Source organism: Diabrotica virgifera, chromosome 1 (genome assembly GCF_917563875.1).
Source record: "Diabrotica virgifera virgifera chromosome 1, PGI_DIABVI_V3a".
NCBI lineage: Eukaryota > Metazoa > Arthropoda > Insecta > Coleoptera > Chrysomelidae > Diabrotica > Diabrotica virgifera.
The window spans coordinates 210,890,017-210,909,812 of record NC_065443.1 but is presented as its reverse complement, the minus strand read 5'-3'; the positions used below and the strand labels follow the sequence as shown (position 1 = coordinate 210,909,812).

The window sequence follows — 19,796 nt, the reverse complement described above, 5'->3', positions numbered from 1 at the left end:
GAAGATGATAAAGCAGGCAAAAGAAAAACACTTTGAAGAGAAATGCAAAGAGATCGAGGATCTCCAAAAAAGATACGATCTATTTAACCTACATAAGAAAGTCAAAGAAATGGCTGGACTAAGAAAGCAAAATCTAACTGGTGCACTTCTGGATAGACACGGGGTCGCTATAACAGAGACCGATGAGAAAGTACAACGTTGGGCAGAATACATCGCTGAACTGTTCGATGATGAAAGAGGGTACCTGGAACACATAGAACTTACTTCAGGAGAAATAGGTCCATATATTACAACGGAAGAAATAATACATGCGTTAAAAACAATGAAGAACAGAAAAAGCCCAGGACCTGACATGCTTCCTATCGACCTTTTAAAAATTATAGATGAGCAGCATATTGATATTTTAGTGGTACTCTTGAACAAAATTTATAGCTCAGGCACATTACCCAAAGAATGGTTGACTACCGCACCATTAGTTTGATGTCCCATGTGCTAAAGTTGCTACTGAAAGTCATCCATAACCGAATATATCATAAACTAGACATAGACATTAATGATACGCAATTTGGGTTTCGCAAAGGCCTGGGAACTCGTGAAGCTCTTTTTTCACTTAACATACTTATACAAAGGTGCCTGGACGTCAATCAAGATATATATGCGTGTTTTATTGACTATAATAAAGCATTTGACAAAGTACGACATGAACAATTAATGCATGTTCTGGAATCAAGGAAGCTGGACTACAATGACCTCAGGATTATATCGAATTTATACTATAAGCAACTAGCAAAAGTACGTGTTAACGATCAGCTGTCGGAGGAAATTGAAATCAGACGTGGAGTGAGACAGGGATGCGTGTTGTCGCCGGTTCTTTTTAATGCCTACTCGGAAGAGATCTTGAAAAAAGCTCTGGATGGTGAAACAGCTGGAATAAAGGTAAATGGAGTTCCCATTAACAACATTAGATATGCGGATGACACTGTCATCTTAGCTGAAAATATTGGGGATCTTCAGAGGCTGGTGACCAGAATAGCAGAGTTTGGAGAAGAATATGGGTTAACAATGAATGTCAAGAAGACAAAGTTTATGAGAATATCGAAAACTCAAAGAAATAACGAAAATCTCGTCATCAACGGATCCAATATCGAACGAGTCGATCAATATGCATACCTTGGAACAATGATCAACTCCACAGGAGATTACTTACAGGAAATCAAAATCAGGATAGAAAAGGCTAGAGCAAATTTTAACAAAATGAGGAAAGTGCTCTGCACAAGAGATTTGAAGTTGGAGCTAAGAGTTAGGTTGGCTAGGTGCTACGTTTTCTCGACTCTGTTTTATGGAATGGAAGCTTGGACCTTGAATGCTGCATCAATGAAAAAACTAGAATCATTCGAGCTGTGGGTGTACAAAAGAATTCTGAAAATATCGTGGACAGAACACGTTGCAAACAAAGAGGTTCTGAGAAGGATGAATAAAGAAATGGAAATCCTAAATACCATCAAAACAAGAAAATTGAAATATCTCGGACATATTTCACGTGGAGAGAGATACAGCTTGCTCCAATTGATTATGCAGGGAAAGATTCAAGGAAAGAAAAGCATAGGGCGACGCAGAATATCGTGGCTGCGCAACCTGAGAGAGTGGTACGGATGTACATCAAATGAACTTTTCAGAACTTTTCAGAGCAGCCATCTCTAAAATACGAATAGCTATGATGATTTCCGACCTCCGCCGCGGAGATGGCACTTAAAGAAGAAGAATATGTCCACAAAATTGAAATATTTGGCTTAAGGTAAATTTTTTTAAATTAAATTTAAAGTGTAAAAAAGTACCTTTAGATACCTGTTTAAAAAAGTATAGCAATGCAAATTTATAAAACAAATAATTAACTTGGAACAAAAGACACTAAAATACTCATTACTCAGAAACATTATTTTGTGACATATGACCTTTATCCACTTAGGTATGTCTTCAATTTAAAAATAAAAATCGACCTGTTTCGGGATTTTTCCTCAAAATCATGGCTTACAAAATAACCTTTCATTTGCACCATACTGTATGTGTATATTATACTCTATATTATTATATTATACAGTGGTTTATTTTAAAAAAATATATTTTTCCCTAGTTTTTATTTAGTTTTATATTTCTGATATTTTATCTGTTTAAACTATTGTTCACTGAGTTAACATTGCAATAGTAAACAACAACATAAACGTCGAAAATGGCCAAATAAAGATTCACCGTCGTCTCTCTTGATGTCTTGTATCGATTGTACTGTTCAGTTACTATAAATATATGTCATAATCCTTGTAAACAGAAGATTGTGTTTATCGTGGAGTCAAGCAGATTACGTTATCTCCTAGAATGATAGTTTCAATATTTGGTTATACCAAATTGGACGTTTATGGAAACATTGTAAATGTTTAGCAAGTGATACGGATTACTCCAAATGATTTTAATTATGTGGTTTATTAATAAATATTTATAATCGAAAATAGATTCGTTGTTTTTATTAAGCGATAAGTTATAAGCGATAACTTTTGATATCGTTGGAACTAATAAATCAACCGTTTTTTTTAATTGCAAACGGGTTACATCCATAAAATGGGTTTTAAATTAAGCTGCTTCTTTAGACAGCAAGAAACGATAATTATATAATTTTTTTGTCTTTTAAAAAGAAGTCACTTGGTTCCAAATCAGGTTTGAATATCGGATATCCTATCAATTTATTGTTTTGGGTGCTCAGAAAGCAACGTATCCGAACTAATCTGTGAAATGTATTGTTGCATGATTTGATTTCTCTCTTTTTTCTTCAAGGAAATGATCATTGGACTACTCCTCCTATTGAAGTTATTTATTTAGACATTGAGCATAACTCGTAATATTTCTGTCTCAAAGCTTGCGCTGTGCACTGGTATGAAAGATTCGAATACTGATAAAATTAAAAGTAGCAAACGGAAGACCATATTTGATATTTACCTTAGTACTTGTAGTATATACCGATGTTCTGCTAGTGGCTTGATGAATCTCCACATGGTGCCTGTCATTTTCTTTGGAACTGTTTCCTGCTTTGCTACTATCTGGTACATCTTTACCTAAAAATAACAAATGGATTATTATTTAATAAAGTATTAATGCTTTTATAGCTTGATAGAAAAAGATTGTAATTTTAGATTTCAAATGATCAGTTTGGTTATATCCTGTGTAATATCATATAAGCAACTATTTATGGCGTTAAAAACAATTAGATACTTTGCAGTTGCAGACAATTTTCGCCGATTCTACATATTGTTCTGTTCCCTTTGCCCATTTTAACGAGATGATACCTGGGTGAGCAGTATCAAGTCGAAATACCTGTGATTTATTAAATTTAGTTCAGTGTTGTGAAGTTATAAAACTTTTTTTACGTTATAATAACCTTTTTGATTGCCTTTTGCTTTTGCTGCATTCCCATGATTGCAAGTAGACAAGAAGAAAACATTTAAAACTGGTAGTTCTCAAACACATATTTTTCTTTTTAACCAGAGAACATTTCACACAAATGTAAAACAATGATTTAAACTGTTCATTACACTGATTTTCAGTTTTCCCATTCGTCGTACTACTTTAACACCATCTACTGAAGGATGCAGGATTGAGGATGAGAAAGACTGTTAAATGTTTACATGATAAACTTATACAATATTTAAATTACCCGTTATAATAGTATTAAGTATGTCACAATGTCACTGTTTAAACAGTATCAACATTTTTAAATTGTAGTCATTACTTAAAAGCAAATTTCCTGTTTGACACAATGCTTTTCAAGGCAAACTTTAATATATGCTTTTACTACTTTTTTACCATTAGGTTTTTACTTATTCCCTCATAAAAACAGTTAATCGCGTCACCTAAAACATAGGACCGTAATGGCTAGTTACGTTGGTAGAGTATATTTAGATTTGACTGCCTAGATCTTTCTAGATGAAAAATATTCTGTTTGGTACTTTACGAAATTTCTACGAATTGGGCTATGAAATGATGTCCCATCCACTGCATTCCGCAGATTTGACTCTATACAACTTCTTTTTATTTCTAAACTTGAAAAAGTCAATCGCCGGGCAGAAATTTGAGTCGAAGGAGAAGTTCATCGCCGCCACGGAAGCCTACTTTGCAGACCTCGAGAAAAGGTATTTTTCAGACGGGTTAAAGAAGATCGCTGGGTCAAGTGTATTGAACTAAAAGGAGACTACATTCAGAAATTAATCACAAAATTTCCAAAATTTTCGTTCTTCTTTTGTAGTCTAAGTACCTATCACATCGACCTAGTACATGCCCTTATCTAAACCAATTACGAGTCAGTAATAATATTTTCAATAATCTATTGATTTTTAATTGAACTTTCAATTCAACAGTTTCATAAAAACAATTCATAACCAATGACCATTATTTAATTAAAGTTAAAATTGAATTTGACGATTATTTTTTCTCATCTACTATAATTTTTTCAAAGTTACTATAATTTTACGGCCATGGCATAATACGCCAGTCAATGGGAGCAAGAATAGGATATTACCTAAAAATTCTATCCTACTGTGCATGGATTTTAATGAAATTTTGGGAATAGCCTCTATTTATCTCCCGATTTAAAGTCTACCCTATGTCGATGTGTAAAATAACCACGGAAGTGACAACAGCACCTAATTCTAAGCAAAAACTGTTCTATAACTGTTTTTTGAAAACTCAATACTTTTTGAGTTATTCGTAGTTGAAAATTGGCCATTTTTATTGAAACATAACACCTTTTCGAACAGTTTTTTGGGAATACCTGAAAAACTATGCAGCTAACTAAAAAAACTATATAAAACATTTTTGTAGCTTATAAAAAAGCAAAGAGATTATTTCCTTCCTAAATCTTCTACTTATAACACTTAGGGCCGGTTGTTCGAACGCTAATTAACAATTATCATTATCAAATATTTAATTACTGTCACCAAACTGTCAATGTCAACTTTGTTTGGGTTGCTGAAAACATAATTAATTAAAATTATGAGATATATTATCAATTATGTTAATAATTATTGTTATATTAATTGATTATAGTCTCAGAATTGTAATCAATTATGTTTTTAGCAACCCAACCAAAGTTGACATTGACAGTTTTGACAGTAATTAAATATTTGATAGTGATCATTGTTGATTAGCGTTCGAACAACCGGCCCAAAAAGAGATATGGTAGGTGAAAAGGGTTTGTTTTTTGGTGCATGCTCAAATTGGTGTATTGAAATAAACTTGAAATAACGGAGAAAAGGTCGATTTTAGATGTATAATGCTACCAATACCTTTTGTAGTGCTTGAAGAGACCTTTAAAATGACCAATATTAAAGGTAGATTACATTGTAACTAAGCGAGATATGCAGCAAGAAAAATTGATGACTAATGTATTTTAAGAAAAAATGAGAAGCATATTTAGCCCCCATCCACCAGAATGTAAATGCATCATTTTCCTTCAACAATACCTTGTACTATAGTGTTATTTCTATGTTCAAAAACTTGGACGGGTTTAAAATAACTGGTTTTTGAAAAAAAAAATAAGATCAAATTATAGAGCACATAGGTATTTATTTTTTTTTAAATCTTCTTTTTCTCCATGTAACTTGAAAATAATAAGAGATACAGTAATTAAAAATAAAAACAAAATTTTTATTTAAAAAACTCTACATTTTTGTGCGATATCTTTTTTTCGTACCTCTTATAATTTTCGAGTTACATGAAGAAAAAGGAAGATTTTTAAGAAAATTTAAAAATGCGCTCTATAACTATTTTTTTCAAAAACCATTCATCTTAAACCCGTCCAACTTTTTGAACATAGAAATAACACTATAATAAAACGTATTGTAGAAGGAAAACGACGCATTTAAATTCTGGTGGATGAGGTGTTAAATACACTTCTCATCTTTTCTTAAAATATATTAGTCATCAAATTTTTTGCAGCATATCTCGCTTAGTTTGAATTTAATCGACATTTACTATCGCTCATTTTAAAGGTTTTTTAAGTACTATAAAAGGTATTAGTATAATTATACATCTAAAATCGACCGTTTCTCTGTTATTTCAAGTTGAATACACCGATTTGAGCATGCACCAAAAAAACACAAACTCTTCTCACCTACCATATCTCTTTTTGTATTATAACTAGAAGATTTATGAAGGAACGAATCTCTTTGTTATTTTATAAGCTACAAAAATATTTTATATAGTTTTTTTCGTTAGATGCATAGTTTTTAAAGTATTCGCAAAAAACTGTCCGCAAAGGTGTCATTTTTCGATGAATGGCCAATTTTCAACCACGCATAACTCAAAAAGTATTGAGTTTTCGAAAAATAATTATAGAACAGTTTTTATTTAGAATTAGGTTTTCTAGCCACTTCCGTGACTATTTTTACCAAAAAAAATTGCACCCCCAAGAAGGTGTGGAAACCACCCCCAAGATGAAAGCGCACATCGGCATAGGGTAGACATTGTTCCTTGAGCTATTCCCTCCTTACTGTGAAAATAGCAGGTAAATAGATGTAGTAGGATGGAATTCGGAGCCAAATACCCTCATTGACTGCCCTATAATAATCTCAGTCTCCAGGGGTTACAACTTGCAACACTGAAATAAGGCCGAAAATTGTCTAAAAGTTGTTCTTTTATTAGGCTCGGGACCTATTAAGTGAAGGGCTACTGTTCTGATTTTTACAATTATTTTTCCCCAGTGTTTATTTCGTAAAAACAAAGTTCCAAAGGCTCGTAAACAGTAGTTGTATGAGGTCATAAAGAATAAAGATACATAAAATTGTCATGGTTGCGGTCTTTCTATGAATATTCACGTTAATATTATCATTCCTTTTTATTTATTTATTTTAATATAAACTGCGCGTCAGAGAAAACGGGCCACCCACAAAATTGAAGAAATTTTATATTTTTTATATATTATGTATTTAAAAAAAATATTGTCTTCAGTTTGTTTTGTGTTATAAATTAATGTTTTAAATATTGGAAGGAGTTCGAAGATCAATGAGCGAACGAGGATGCTGGGTTTATTGGCAATGGTGTTCTGCTAATGCAAGACAATGCGAGACCACACGTGGCAAGGAATATATCACACAGTATCTTGAAGGTAACAGTATTCCAAAAATGGACTGGACTTTTTAAAGTCCAGTCCTTAATCCTATTGAATATATGGGGCCTTCTCAATAGTAAGACGTCGTACATCTACTCCAACAAGATGTGAAGAGTTTCGAATAGAGGAATGGGCCACCGTTCTCCAAAGAGACATCAAAAATGATGAGTGCCATCCAGAACCGTGGTGGTAACATACATTATTGAACTTGACTCTAAACTTTTCTCGATCCTATAATTCAATTATTGTTTTAACTGTAACTGTAAAAGTATTGTACATCAAAATGTTCTAAGACATTTTTTATTTTCTCAAATGTTTCCTTATTTTCAATTTGTTACTAATAATAATGTCGGGTTATGTCCGACAAGAGTCACTGAATCAATACGCAATATATTTAATTTGATATAAATAGGAAAAAATAAAGCGATAAAAAATTTCTTAAATGTTATAGGTGGGCCCGTTTTTTTCTGACGCGCAGTGTATAAATTTATTTTAATGCGGTACACAAAAACTACGATAAAAGCGACCATTAAATAATGTTAAATGTTATTGTATAAAAACAATACTTTTGAATTAGAATTTTGGTCATTAATCAAATTTGATAAGAGCTATAAAGTTAATTGCGTAATGAATGGATGGATCATCGGCACTTTTTATTGAGGACGTTAGTTTATTGCAACACACGAATTCCCGCATGTTTTGCATAATTTACATAATTTGAATAGTCCAAGGCGTTTAACAGAATCGATAGATATTTCAAACGTTCAATGCTAATTGCAACATTTGACTTGAACCATTGGGTCAAGAAATTCTTTGTTGATAGTATTAATCCGAAAGTAAAACATATAAACAACTAATTTATAGAAACATATCAAAGAATCCTTGATATGCCTAATTTATAAACAAACATCCAGTTAGGAGTAATATAAAAGAATAATGTTTGCCGAAATATCAAATTATTTCAGTTTCCAAGACTATAAACGCTACTTTAGCACAACTATTTTTGATCGTTTCCCCGCAATACCATTTGTTTGTACCCTTTACTTAAGGTCTAAGAGCTAGCAACGTTTTTGAGAAACTATTTTAAGACAGCTGATTCTTTCATATATTGTTCCCTATGCTTCCTCGAACACCGTACCGGCCATCTGTCTGCTGATACAGGTTGCGTTCATTACTGCGCAGGACACCTGTACAGGTAAATACAAAATCAGGGTGATTGATTAGTGTGATAAAGCTTAGTAGATCCGCTTTAGTAATAGATAGCAATAAAAGTTAATAATAAAACTTTGCCAACTTTGAGCTTCACATTAAAAAATTAGTTAGACTGTTACAGGGTGTTCGATATCATAGTGGCAGACCAAACTTATGTTTTTTTAAATGGAACACCCTATATTTTATTTTATATTCGAAATCCTGTGAAACTTCTGCATCACAAAAATATAATGGTTTGTTATGTTATACAGGGTATTTACAAAGTTATAACCAATGTTCTACGAAAATCGTAATAAGTTCAGCTCCCTGTATAAATAAAAATAAGCACAACAGCAATGGTTTATTGGTGCCATATTTTTTTGTTAATTGTCAAAATTTATAAAAATGGTTGATATTATCAATTTTCTTTATATCGAATACAGGATGAGTCAAAACGCAAGTACATTATTTTCTCAGTATTAAATAGAACACCTTAATAATTAATTATTAATAACTTGCTCTGAAAAATGAAAATATCTCGAAAACTAACAAATATAGGCATAGGGAATATTATACAAAAATTAAAGTACGGTAATGATACTTTTCGATGGTGATATAAAATACAGGGTGTTCCATTTAAAATTTCTGAGAAAAGAATGTACTTGCGTTTTGACTCACCCTGTATTCGATATAAGGAAAATTAGCAATATCAACCATTTTTATAAATTTTGACAATCAACAAAAAAATATAGCACCAATAAACCATTGCTGTTTTGTTGTGCTTATTTTTATTTATACAGGGAGCTGAACTTGTTAGGTTTTTCATAAAAAAATTGGTTATAACTTTGTAAACACCCTATATAACATAACAAACCTTTATATTTTTGTGATGGGAAAGTAAGAGAATTTTGAATATAAAATAAAATATAGGGTGTTCTATTAAAAAAAAAACAAGTTTGGTTTGCCACTATGTTATCGAACACCCTGTAACATTCTAACTAATTTCGTAATGTAAAGCTGAAATTTGGCTACAATATTATTTTAGGACGAAACATTTTTTTGTCATTACTTTTTAAACCACAAAAACATCTGTACATATTTCTAATAATGTTTAAAAAGTAATGACAAAATAATTTTTCCACCCACCTCTACCGAAAGTATACTTTTCCGGACCTGATTGTAGGGAGCAAAGTTGTACTTTTCCTCCCTAGGGAGGAAAAGTAAAAGTGACGTCATGGTATTTCATTCATGAAATATAACTTATTGACGCCCTGTATAATATCTATTTTCTATTACGAAGTATCTATACATTTTAACGTTTATTTATAAAACATTCTGTATTTTGCAGAATGGTAAAAAACAGTAAATTGTTATTTTGATTTAACAATGTTTACATTAATAATTTGACTTATATTTGACAGTTGACAGTTATATTGTACCTACTTGTTGTTTTAGTTCTAATAAATTTTGTTGGTTAGTTACATAAATAAATTAAGTAAAAATGAAAAAATGACTTGTTATTTGAGGAAGGTGGAAAACCCATATGTATAACATGGGAGTAAAGTGCCTTTTCCTCCCTTGAATGATTACTGCCCTCCGCTACGCGTCGGGCAGTAAACTTCATTCTCGGGAGGAAAAGTTACACTTTCCTCCCTTGTTATACAAATAGCTATTTCCACCTACCTCTACCGAAAATATACTTTTCCGGACCTGATTGTAGGGAGCAAAGTTGTACTTTTCCTCCCTAGGGAGGAAAAGTAAAAGTGACGTCATGGTATTTCATTCATGAAATATAACTTATTGACGCCCTGTATAATATCTATTTTCTATTTCGAAGTATCTATACATTTTAACGTTTATTTATAAAATATCCTGTATTTTGCAGAATGGCAAAAAACAGTAAATTGTTATTTTGATTTAACAATGTTTACATTAATAATTTGACTTATATTTGACAGTTGACAGTTATATTGTACCTACTTGTTGTTTTAGTTCTAATAAATTTTGTTGGTTAGTTACATAAATAAATTAAGTAAAAATGAAAAATGACTTGTTATTTGAGGAAGGTGGAAAAACCATATGTATAACATGGGAGTAAAGTGTCTTTTCCTCCCTTGAATGATTACTGCCCGACGCGTAGCGGAGGGCAGTAATCATTCAAGGGAGGAAAAGTTACACTTTCCTCCCTTGTTATACAAATAGCTATTTCGTCTTACAATAATTTTAAATTCGATATGTTTACCTGTACAAATGTGCTGCGCAGTAATGAACGCAACCTGTATCAGCAGCCAGATGGCCGGTACGGTGTTCGAGGAAGCATAGGGAATATAAAGAACCAGTTCTCTTAAAATAATTTTTTCCGACGTTCTTGGTCCATTACAATATTTTACTATTTTTCTTTAAAAAATGGTCATCGCTCAAATTTTTGATATGTTAATCTCTTACCGTTTGAATAACTATTTAGTACTGTCGACAGGGGGGTACAACGGCCTCCTTAATTCAGATGGACTTACCCAAGTTTTTTTTATGTATTTTGACCCGTAGAACACGAATGTTTTGGGTAACAGTTGATCCGGATGTCGATAAGATTGTTATAAACAAAGAACTTGAGGAATTACATAGCAGCGATTTTTCGCAAAACAAAATATTTTTTTGTATTTTTTGGATGATTCTCAGCAAAAAATGGTCTTACAAGTTTTTTCGTAGGACGCGTAGTTTTCGAGATATACGAGGTTAAACTTACAAAAAATCGAAAAAATGCAATTTTTGAACCGGAATAACTTTTGATTAAAAAATAAAATAGCCATTCTGATTACTGCTTTTGAAAGTTCAAGTCAAATTATATCGGTTTTGATTGTTTGCATTGCTAAAAAATACGTTTTTATCTGTTAAATAAAGGTATAAACACATAGTGTTTCCCGGGCCCAATGCATGCGTTTTAATGGACGTAATGTACGTAGAAATTCTTTATGCGCGCCTACTCGTTCGATTTCAAATTAGAAATGCATTGAAAACATACTGCAATTACTATGTGTTGATAGCTTTGTTTAACAATAAAAAAATTAATTTCTAGCAATGAAAATAATCAAAACCGATAGAATTTTACTTGAACTTTCAAATGCGGTAAGCAGAATTGCTATTTTATTTTTCAATCAAAAGTTATTCGGGTTCAAAAATTGCAATTTTTCGATTTTTTGAAAGTTCAACCCCGTTTATGCCGAAAACTATGCATCCTACCAAAAAACTTGTAAAATAATTTTTTGCTTAGAATGACCCAAAGAATAAAAAAACATGTTTTGTTTTGCGAAAAATCGCTGTTATGTGATTCCTCAAGTTCTTTGTTTATAACAATCTTATCGACATCCGGATCGACTGTTACCCAAAAAATTCGTATTCTACGGGTCAAAATACATAAAGAAAACTTGGGTCAGTCCATCTGAATTAAGGAGGCCGTTGTACCCCTACTGGCGACAGGACTAATTATCTTATTTTTTATTTTTAAGAATATGTATTTCCTTCCTTGTAAATCATATAACTTTTGTCCTACAACAGGTATCTTTTTACTCTTTGCATGTAAGTTCTGTGTATTTCGCTTAGCTATCGACATGTTATCGATTGCTTTTTTACTTTTGTACTAGAATAGAACCTTGGATCTCCCCCAATATTATTGAATGTAGATTTTAGGAAGGTCACATTATAGGTTATTTAGTTTCTCAACACCTCAAACTAACAAGATCTTTGATGGAGCATGTTCCTTATTTTCAAAATGCAAGAGCGGCTCCTCATTCGCCCCTCACTGTCTGATTTGCTTATTTATCGCGGTCACAGTATATACAGGTTCACGCGGTGATACCTCAAACAGAAGGTCAACTTTACGTCAACCAAAGTACACTAATGCCCGGTTGCACCAATAGATCTTAAGCTTAAGTCGAGAATATCATAAGAATTAATATAATATAATTATAATATATTACAATATGAATACCATAATATAATAATTAAATAATAGATATAATTGATAATAAGGTAAGAATCTAAAATTATGGTGCAACGTAAGTGATACTCAAGGAGGGCCAATCTACAAGTAGAGCTTAGCTAAGCTGGAGCTTAAGATCTGTTGGTGCAACCAGGCATAAAAAGAGTGACGCACTACGGGCCGGTTGTTCGAACGCTAATCAAGAAGTTGATTATTATCAATCATTTATTGTAATCCATTTTCTTGATGGGAATCAAATCGCGACATGAAAAATACATGTAAAACACTAATCAGTTATTGATTGTAGGTAAAGCAGTAATTAAAATATAGCCGCAGCTCTTAAATTATTAAAAATTGCTTATTATTATTATTGATTTGTAAGTAAAAACAAGAAACTAACATCAGAAAGAGTTTAGTTATGTTTTATTTTAAATTAAAACCAAAATAATAAAATAAATCAGTCAACATAACCTCAAAATGCGACATCTGTCAGAAGTACGCTTAATCAAATATAATTGTAATTAAATATTTGATAATGATCAGTTTTGATTAGCGTTCGAACAACCGGCCCTAAGACTATTTACCTCGGCATCATAATAAATGATGAATGGGCCAACAATCAGGAGATAAGAACGCGCATCGGAAAATCTAGATCCACCTTCAACCTGTAGTCCTGTCGCCAGTGGGGGTACAACGGCCTCCTTAATTCAGATGGACTTACCCAAGTTTTTTTTATGTATTTTGACCCGTAGAATACAATTTTTTTGGGTAACAGTCGATCCGGATGTCGATAAGATTGTTATAAACAAAGAACTTGAGGAATCAGATAACAGCGATTTTTCGCAAAACAAAACATTTTTTTGTATTTTTTGGGTCATTCTAAGCAAAAAATGTATCTACAAGTTTTTTCGTAGGATGCATAGTTTTCGACATAAACGCGGTTGAACTTTCAAAAAATCGAAAAATTGCAATTTTTGAACCCGAATAACTTTTGATTGAAAAATAAAATAACAATTCTGCTTACTGCATTTGAAAGTTCAAGTCAAATTCTATCGGTTTTGATTACTTTCATTGCTAACAATTAATTTTTTTATTGTTAAAAAAAGATATAAACACATAGTGATTGAATGATGTTTTCAATGCATTTCTCATTTGAAATACAACGAGTAGGCGAGCATACACACAATTTCTACGTAGATTACGTACATTAAAACGCATGCATTGGGCACGGGAAACACTATGTGTTTATGACTTTGTTTAACAAATAAAAACTTAATTTTTAGCAATGCAAATAATCAAAATCAATAGAATTTGACTTGAGCTTTCAAATGCAGTAAGCAGAATTGTTATTTTACTTTTTAATCAAAAGATATTCGGGTTCAAAAATTGCACTTTTTCGATTTTTTGAAAGTTCAACCGCGTTTATCTCGAAAACTATGCAACCTACGAAAAAACTTTTAAAAACATTTTTTGCTTAGAATGACCCAGTAAATATAAAAAAATGTTTTGTTTTGCGAAAAATCGCTGTTATGTGATTCCTCAAGTTCTTTGGTTATAACAATCTTATCGACATTCGGATCGACTGTTACCCAAAAAATTCGTGTTCTACGGGTCAAAATACATAAAAAAAACTTGAAGTCCATCTGAATAAGGAAGGCCGTTGTACCCCCCTGGCGACAGGACTACTGGTATAAAAGTAAAGGTAAGAACAGAACAAGAATGGAAAAGAGTTGCCAGAGACAGGGGCGAATGGAGGATTGTTCTGAAGAAGGCTTTGGCTCATAAAGAGCTGTAATGCTACTGATGATGATGAAGAACAGAACAAGTGGGTCGCGGTGGAGGTGTAGGTCGCGATGGATACTACTAGTTAAGTCGCGGTCGATGTCGACAGCACATAGCAAGGAGGTCACTAGCACTGTCAGTCGAGCTAGAACCACTATCAACTGAAGTAGTTTAATGAAATTTGAATGACAAAAAGACTGCTTTTGCGATATTGTGTCAGTCAAGTGATGATAGTGATGAAATGTCAGCTGTAAAATCAGATCCTCCTTCATATTTCAAAAATTTACTGAATTTAATTACTTTAGAAATTCAAAAATAAACTGAATACAAAAAAGGGATTATATAAAAAGTATCAACTCAGATAGCGCAGGTAATGACAACTTGGCTTCGAACGGACCAATCACAGGGAAGCATCCTTGTAGGCCGCGCAGTAGACATCCATGTAAAACAAACTCTTTTTATTTTCAAAAGCATCTATGTAAACCTCCTGGATGGCATCGCGCTAAACCTCCACCGCGACTTACCTGCTCTGTTCTCTTCCATTCACTACAATGTGTTTGTTTTACATGGATATCGGCATCGACCGCGATCTCCACCTCCACCGCGACCCACTTGTTCTGTTCTTACCCTAAGAATACTGCAATGCTTTATGCTACGTCTTCTATCTTTGTTTATGGTGTTGAATCGTGGACCTTGAATGGAGATATGTGCAGAAAATTGGCAGCATTTGAGATACATGACTATATCGTTAAGATCCCGTGGACTGACCGAGTCACAAATGAGGAGGTCCTAAGGAAAATGAAGAAGAACCGATAGGTACTGAACACCATCATATTATCTCAAAAGATACAATAGTTCGGACACATTATGCGAAATGAATCCATATATGCCATCCTACAAGGAAAAATACTTAGAAAGCGAGGTCTAGGAAGTAGAAGAGCGTCCTGATTGAAGAACCTCAGAGCCTGGTGCGGAAGCACGCCAAATAGAATTCTATTTTAGTGACGTCACGTTGCCTATTTTGTGACGTTAGCAAAATAGAATTCTATTTGGCGTGCTCTGGGCCCTGGTTCAACAAAACATCTGTACAGCTATTCCACGCTGCTGAAGACAAGATAAAGATTGCCATAACAATCATCAACTTTCATCACGGATAGGCACATCAAGAAGAAGAACCTAAAAGAACAATGTACGATAAGATCTGTTAACAATTTAATGTCTTTTTGGCTCATTTTAAAATTTCAATAAGACACTTATGACATTTCCCTAAAATTATTTGACAAACTGTTTTGATTGTGGCATTATTTTCACCATAGAGTTAAATATTAGCATAGAGAGAGTGTCATTCAGAGAGAAGTGACGACACCATCTTTTTTATTTGGATTAGTGCTGTTTCACTCTTACGCATAGTAAAGCTGCTACAGTTGTCCTCCTCTTCCGTGCCTATATTCACACTGAATGTCATTATAGATTCTCGATACAATGTGTTAGAAGGAGATGCAGCAAACCAGTCCCTGAGATCTTGTCGTCAGGAAGCGCGGAAGGTAGGCTCCCTCTATGTTAATATATACCTCTATGATTTTCACGCGTATCCGCTGTGAGCTCGTACGTAGAGGGGATATTTACAAATTCTCGAGCGCCAGTAGTGGCAAGTCTGTAAACGTTTACCGGAAATTTGACATAAATGTCAAAGTGATTAATGTAAAATTAAAATTAAAAACATTAATTATAAAAAATATTAGTTGGTCAAAGCTGTGGTATATATTTTTACCCTAAATATACTTACGTTTTAAATACTGAATTTAAGTTTTTTTAATGTTCCGTAATATGTAATTATAATTTAATCTAAAAATCTTAGCGCCATCTACACGATAATTGTGAAAGTATCCGAAGTAAGAAATTCATATTTTATCAATAGAACGTCAAAATGATTAGCAAAATCTTAAAAAAATCGATTACAATTTAATTAATTTTTTGCGTTGTAAATGTTAAGCGATAACAATTAAATAATAAATTTAAAAATTACCGGTGAAAGATAATTCCAGTAATCCGCTAGGAGCGCCACCAGCGAAGCTCAGAGCGTATATGACTTTTCAATAGAGCATTTGTTTCGAGCTTCTGTCATAAGTCGTATAATCCGTGTATAATATTAATATACGACATATGACAGAAGCTCGAAACAAATGAGAAACGTTGAAAAGTCCTATTAAGTAAGTATGTGAAGTCGTAATTGATTATGATCGTAGACACGGAATAGGGCTTTTCATTCCCAGTCATTTGTTTCGCGCTCCTGTCATATGTCGTATAATCCGTGTACATATATCAATAATATACACAGATTATTCAACATATGACAGAAGCTCGAAGAAAATGACAATCAATGAAAAGCCCTATTTCGTGGTTTTTGATTAGTTCTCAAAGAGGTTCAGGATTCAGGTTCGGCTTATATATGCGAAATAATTCGTAGATTGAAAGTACCATGGGACCATGGCACATCTGTTACCCATATCGTTGGTTTGGAAGAACACTGTCACAAGTCGAAAAGTCACAGGAGCGAAGTTCTAAAATTTTAATGTGCTAGTTTTCATTATAATTTTGGTAAGGTAAAAAATAAGAGGTACAATCTTTTACAATATTAAGGAGCCCATTATTATCATTTAAATATAAATAGAAAGACCTCTCTTGTTCTTAACTTTCTACCTGTAATTAGCATTTGGAACAGTTTTTCCCAAAATTTGTTCAGCAGTTTTGATTAAAACTTTTAGACACAAAATAAAACAATAAAGTAATTTATGGTCGAAAATCAGTTTTATTTAATTTTAAAGAAATGAACAAATAAAAATATTTAGATTCAAAGAACAGCACAGAAAACCTGTAAGTAGAAAATCTATAATATATTATAAAAATCTAAATAGTACATTGGGACCACGCGTTTCTCAGGTTTTTTTTTGTAAGCAACTTTGTCAGGACTTTTGCTTTGTAAGCATTTTTCAACTTTACCGAAGAGAAATCTGGTTTTTGGCGCCTCAGATTTAAACTGTGGACTTGTGAATACTCCTTTTCTTCGTAAGATGTTTTGTAAAATAGCACTCCCGGGCACCCTTTCTTTACCATAAACATTTTTAACTCTGAGATTTTAACGGTTTCACCCTCTTCATTTTTGAAAATAGTTTTCATGCCGAGCTGAGAAGAAAGATCCTTTAGGTCAAGCGTATCTTTGTGACACATTTCATTAACGGAAAATGGTTTTCCAGTTTCTTTTTGCCTGCCTGATTATTGTCGCGTACGGCTCAGTTACGTAGATTGCCCCAGATTTGCGAGTTTTGGCAACTGCCTCTTCTATTATGGCATGTACATGATCGCCCTCATTTTGCGTGTGCCCAATAATAAAAAAATTGTGAGTTATAGATTGTACTGACCCTAAATTTAAAACCGCATAAATGTATAAGGACAAGATAAATCGGTTTTTATTTTGTCCCGCACAATTGTCACTGTAAAAAAATACATCTAAAACTTTTGATTTGTAGTCTCGAGTTTGAAACGTTTTCTTGCAAATTTCGTAAATAATTCCAGACGCATGAACCTATTTCATCAGCACCCTTTTTGGCTTCTGCCTCGTGCCAGAGATGACAATATGCTTATATCCTATGAGGAATACCACCATTAGTCGAAATGTTACTGTATTGCTCATAATAATTCTATATAAACGCACATTAGGTATATCCTATAAGGAATACTTATCTACCTAAGACGAAATGTAACTGTCTTGCATTCAATATTACACACAAAATCCAAAAAATACGTTCCTTTTTTAACTTGTAACACTGTTCTCCAAAAAACTTCCACAACAACTATATTGCGCCGCTCCTCCATAAAATGTAATGCATGGGTTTGACAAAGTCAAACTGTCTTGAGTCGCCATCTAGCGGTAATTACATGAGTGCAACTTCTGACAATTTTTCCCATAATAAAGTTTAACATTTAGGGTTGGTTAGAGGGTAAACCTCAAAAATGGCAATTGTGACATTCTTCTTCCAAACCAACGATATGAACGCTCTACAAGCTCTTTACAATCGCCAGTCGCTCATAAGAGCAGAGATGCATCAAAAGGAATATATTTGCAAAGTATTTACTTCCGCCTAACTTAGCAGTTGTCAGGAACACAAAATTAAAGAAATCATTTCAAAAAATCGGCTCAGTCGAATTTATTATTTGAATGGTTAAGACGATCTATGGTTATGAATGGTTAAGTAGGATGTGCAATAATAAATATTCAAAGTGGATTTAAAAAATTATTCAAATTGCCATGTGAATCATCGATATACACTGCTGAAATGATGGCGATACTTTTTGCTTTAAGACACATATATAGTAACGAACTCTATAGCTGCATAATATTTACAGACAGTAAGAGTGTCGTTGACAGACTAACTTACGTACATAAGTCCCAACAACTAAATCATATAGAACTGGAAATTATGACTCTTTATAATAAAATTGCAAATTTAGGAAAAAACATCATTATATCATGGATAAAGGGACACGCGGGCATTAGGGGTAACGAAATAGTAGACAGGCTAGCCAAATCCGCCCTAGAAATAGGCGAAGAACCTTCCCTGAACTTATTACCCATTTCGGATATTGATATTATTAGTAAACGACATCAAAAAGAAAACTGGCAAACGTATTATCGAAACGCGAGAACTGGAAGTAATTACAAACAAATGCAGCCTGAAATTCCCATAAAAAGATGGTTTCATTCTGTATCAAATCGCCATTTCATAAGAGTTATAAATAGATTGAGATGTAATCACGCTCTTACTCCTTTTCATATGTTCAGATTGGGTCTCACAGAGTCACCTAACTGTGAGTGTGGAAAAGAAGGTGATCTACTACATATTCTTCTCGAATGTTGCCATCAATCAGTAAATATAAACAAATTTTATGATAATCTTAATATTTTAAAAATTCCACTTCCCGTCTACCTAAACAATTTGATTTTTTCTGAAGATATTAATACATTAAACACAATTTACGAACATATCAAAAACTGTAAATATAAATTGTAGCAATATAATTAACCCTGTATTTAAGTAATTTTGTTAAAACAAAACAGGCATGTTTGTTAAAACAAAACAGGTATGTTTGTTAAAACAAAACAAACATGCTTGTTTTGTTGTTATTTTTTAACCCTGTAGATTTAAGTAATTATTGTATATTATAATTGAAAAAAAAAAACAAAAAAAAAAACAAAAAAAAAGCAAAAAAGAGAAAAAAAAGAGAAAAAAAAAAGGAAAAAAAGATTAAAAATAAAGAGAAAAAAAGAGAAAAAAAAAGGAAAAAAAACTAAGAAGATGTAAACCTCCGAGAAGTTGAATCGGGTTTATGTCTTGGCGTAGTTAAAAAAAACAATTAAAAAAAAGAAAAAAAACAAATTAAAAATATAATAAAAAAAATATTTACATCCAAAACAATGTATTTATTTAGCTAGTAGTATGTTAGTTTATTATGTAGGTACATATATTTAGAGTTAGAAATACAAAAAAAATTCCTCTGAAAAAAAATGTTTGTCTTTAAAATAAAATGTCTGGCTAATTGGCTCAGCCAAGGCCATCAAATTCACACAAAAAAAGACGATCTCGGTGTTTTATATGGTTACTTTCTAGTAGGAGAACCGTCTCTCATCCTCTTTATCTA

The 19,796-nt window shown here is 32.7% G+C and overlaps 1 protein-coding gene across 4 annotated transcripts in view; it reads right to left on the bottom strand.

Annotated features, from left to right (window-relative positions):
• Positions 1-19,796, bottom strand: part of LOC114346117 (E3 ubiquitin-protein ligase RNF19A-like) — a 500,767-nt gene that overhangs the window by 154,782 nt on the left and 326,189 nt on the right. For all 4 annotated transcript variants that reach the window (XM_028296926.2, XM_028296914.2, XM_028296920.2 and 1 more), the window contains one exon: positions 2,986-3,101. In XM_028296926.2, the coding sequence (XP_028152727.1) occupies positions 2,986-3,101 (116 nt within the window). The remainder of the gene's footprint in view (positions 1-2,985; positions 3,102-19,796) is intronic.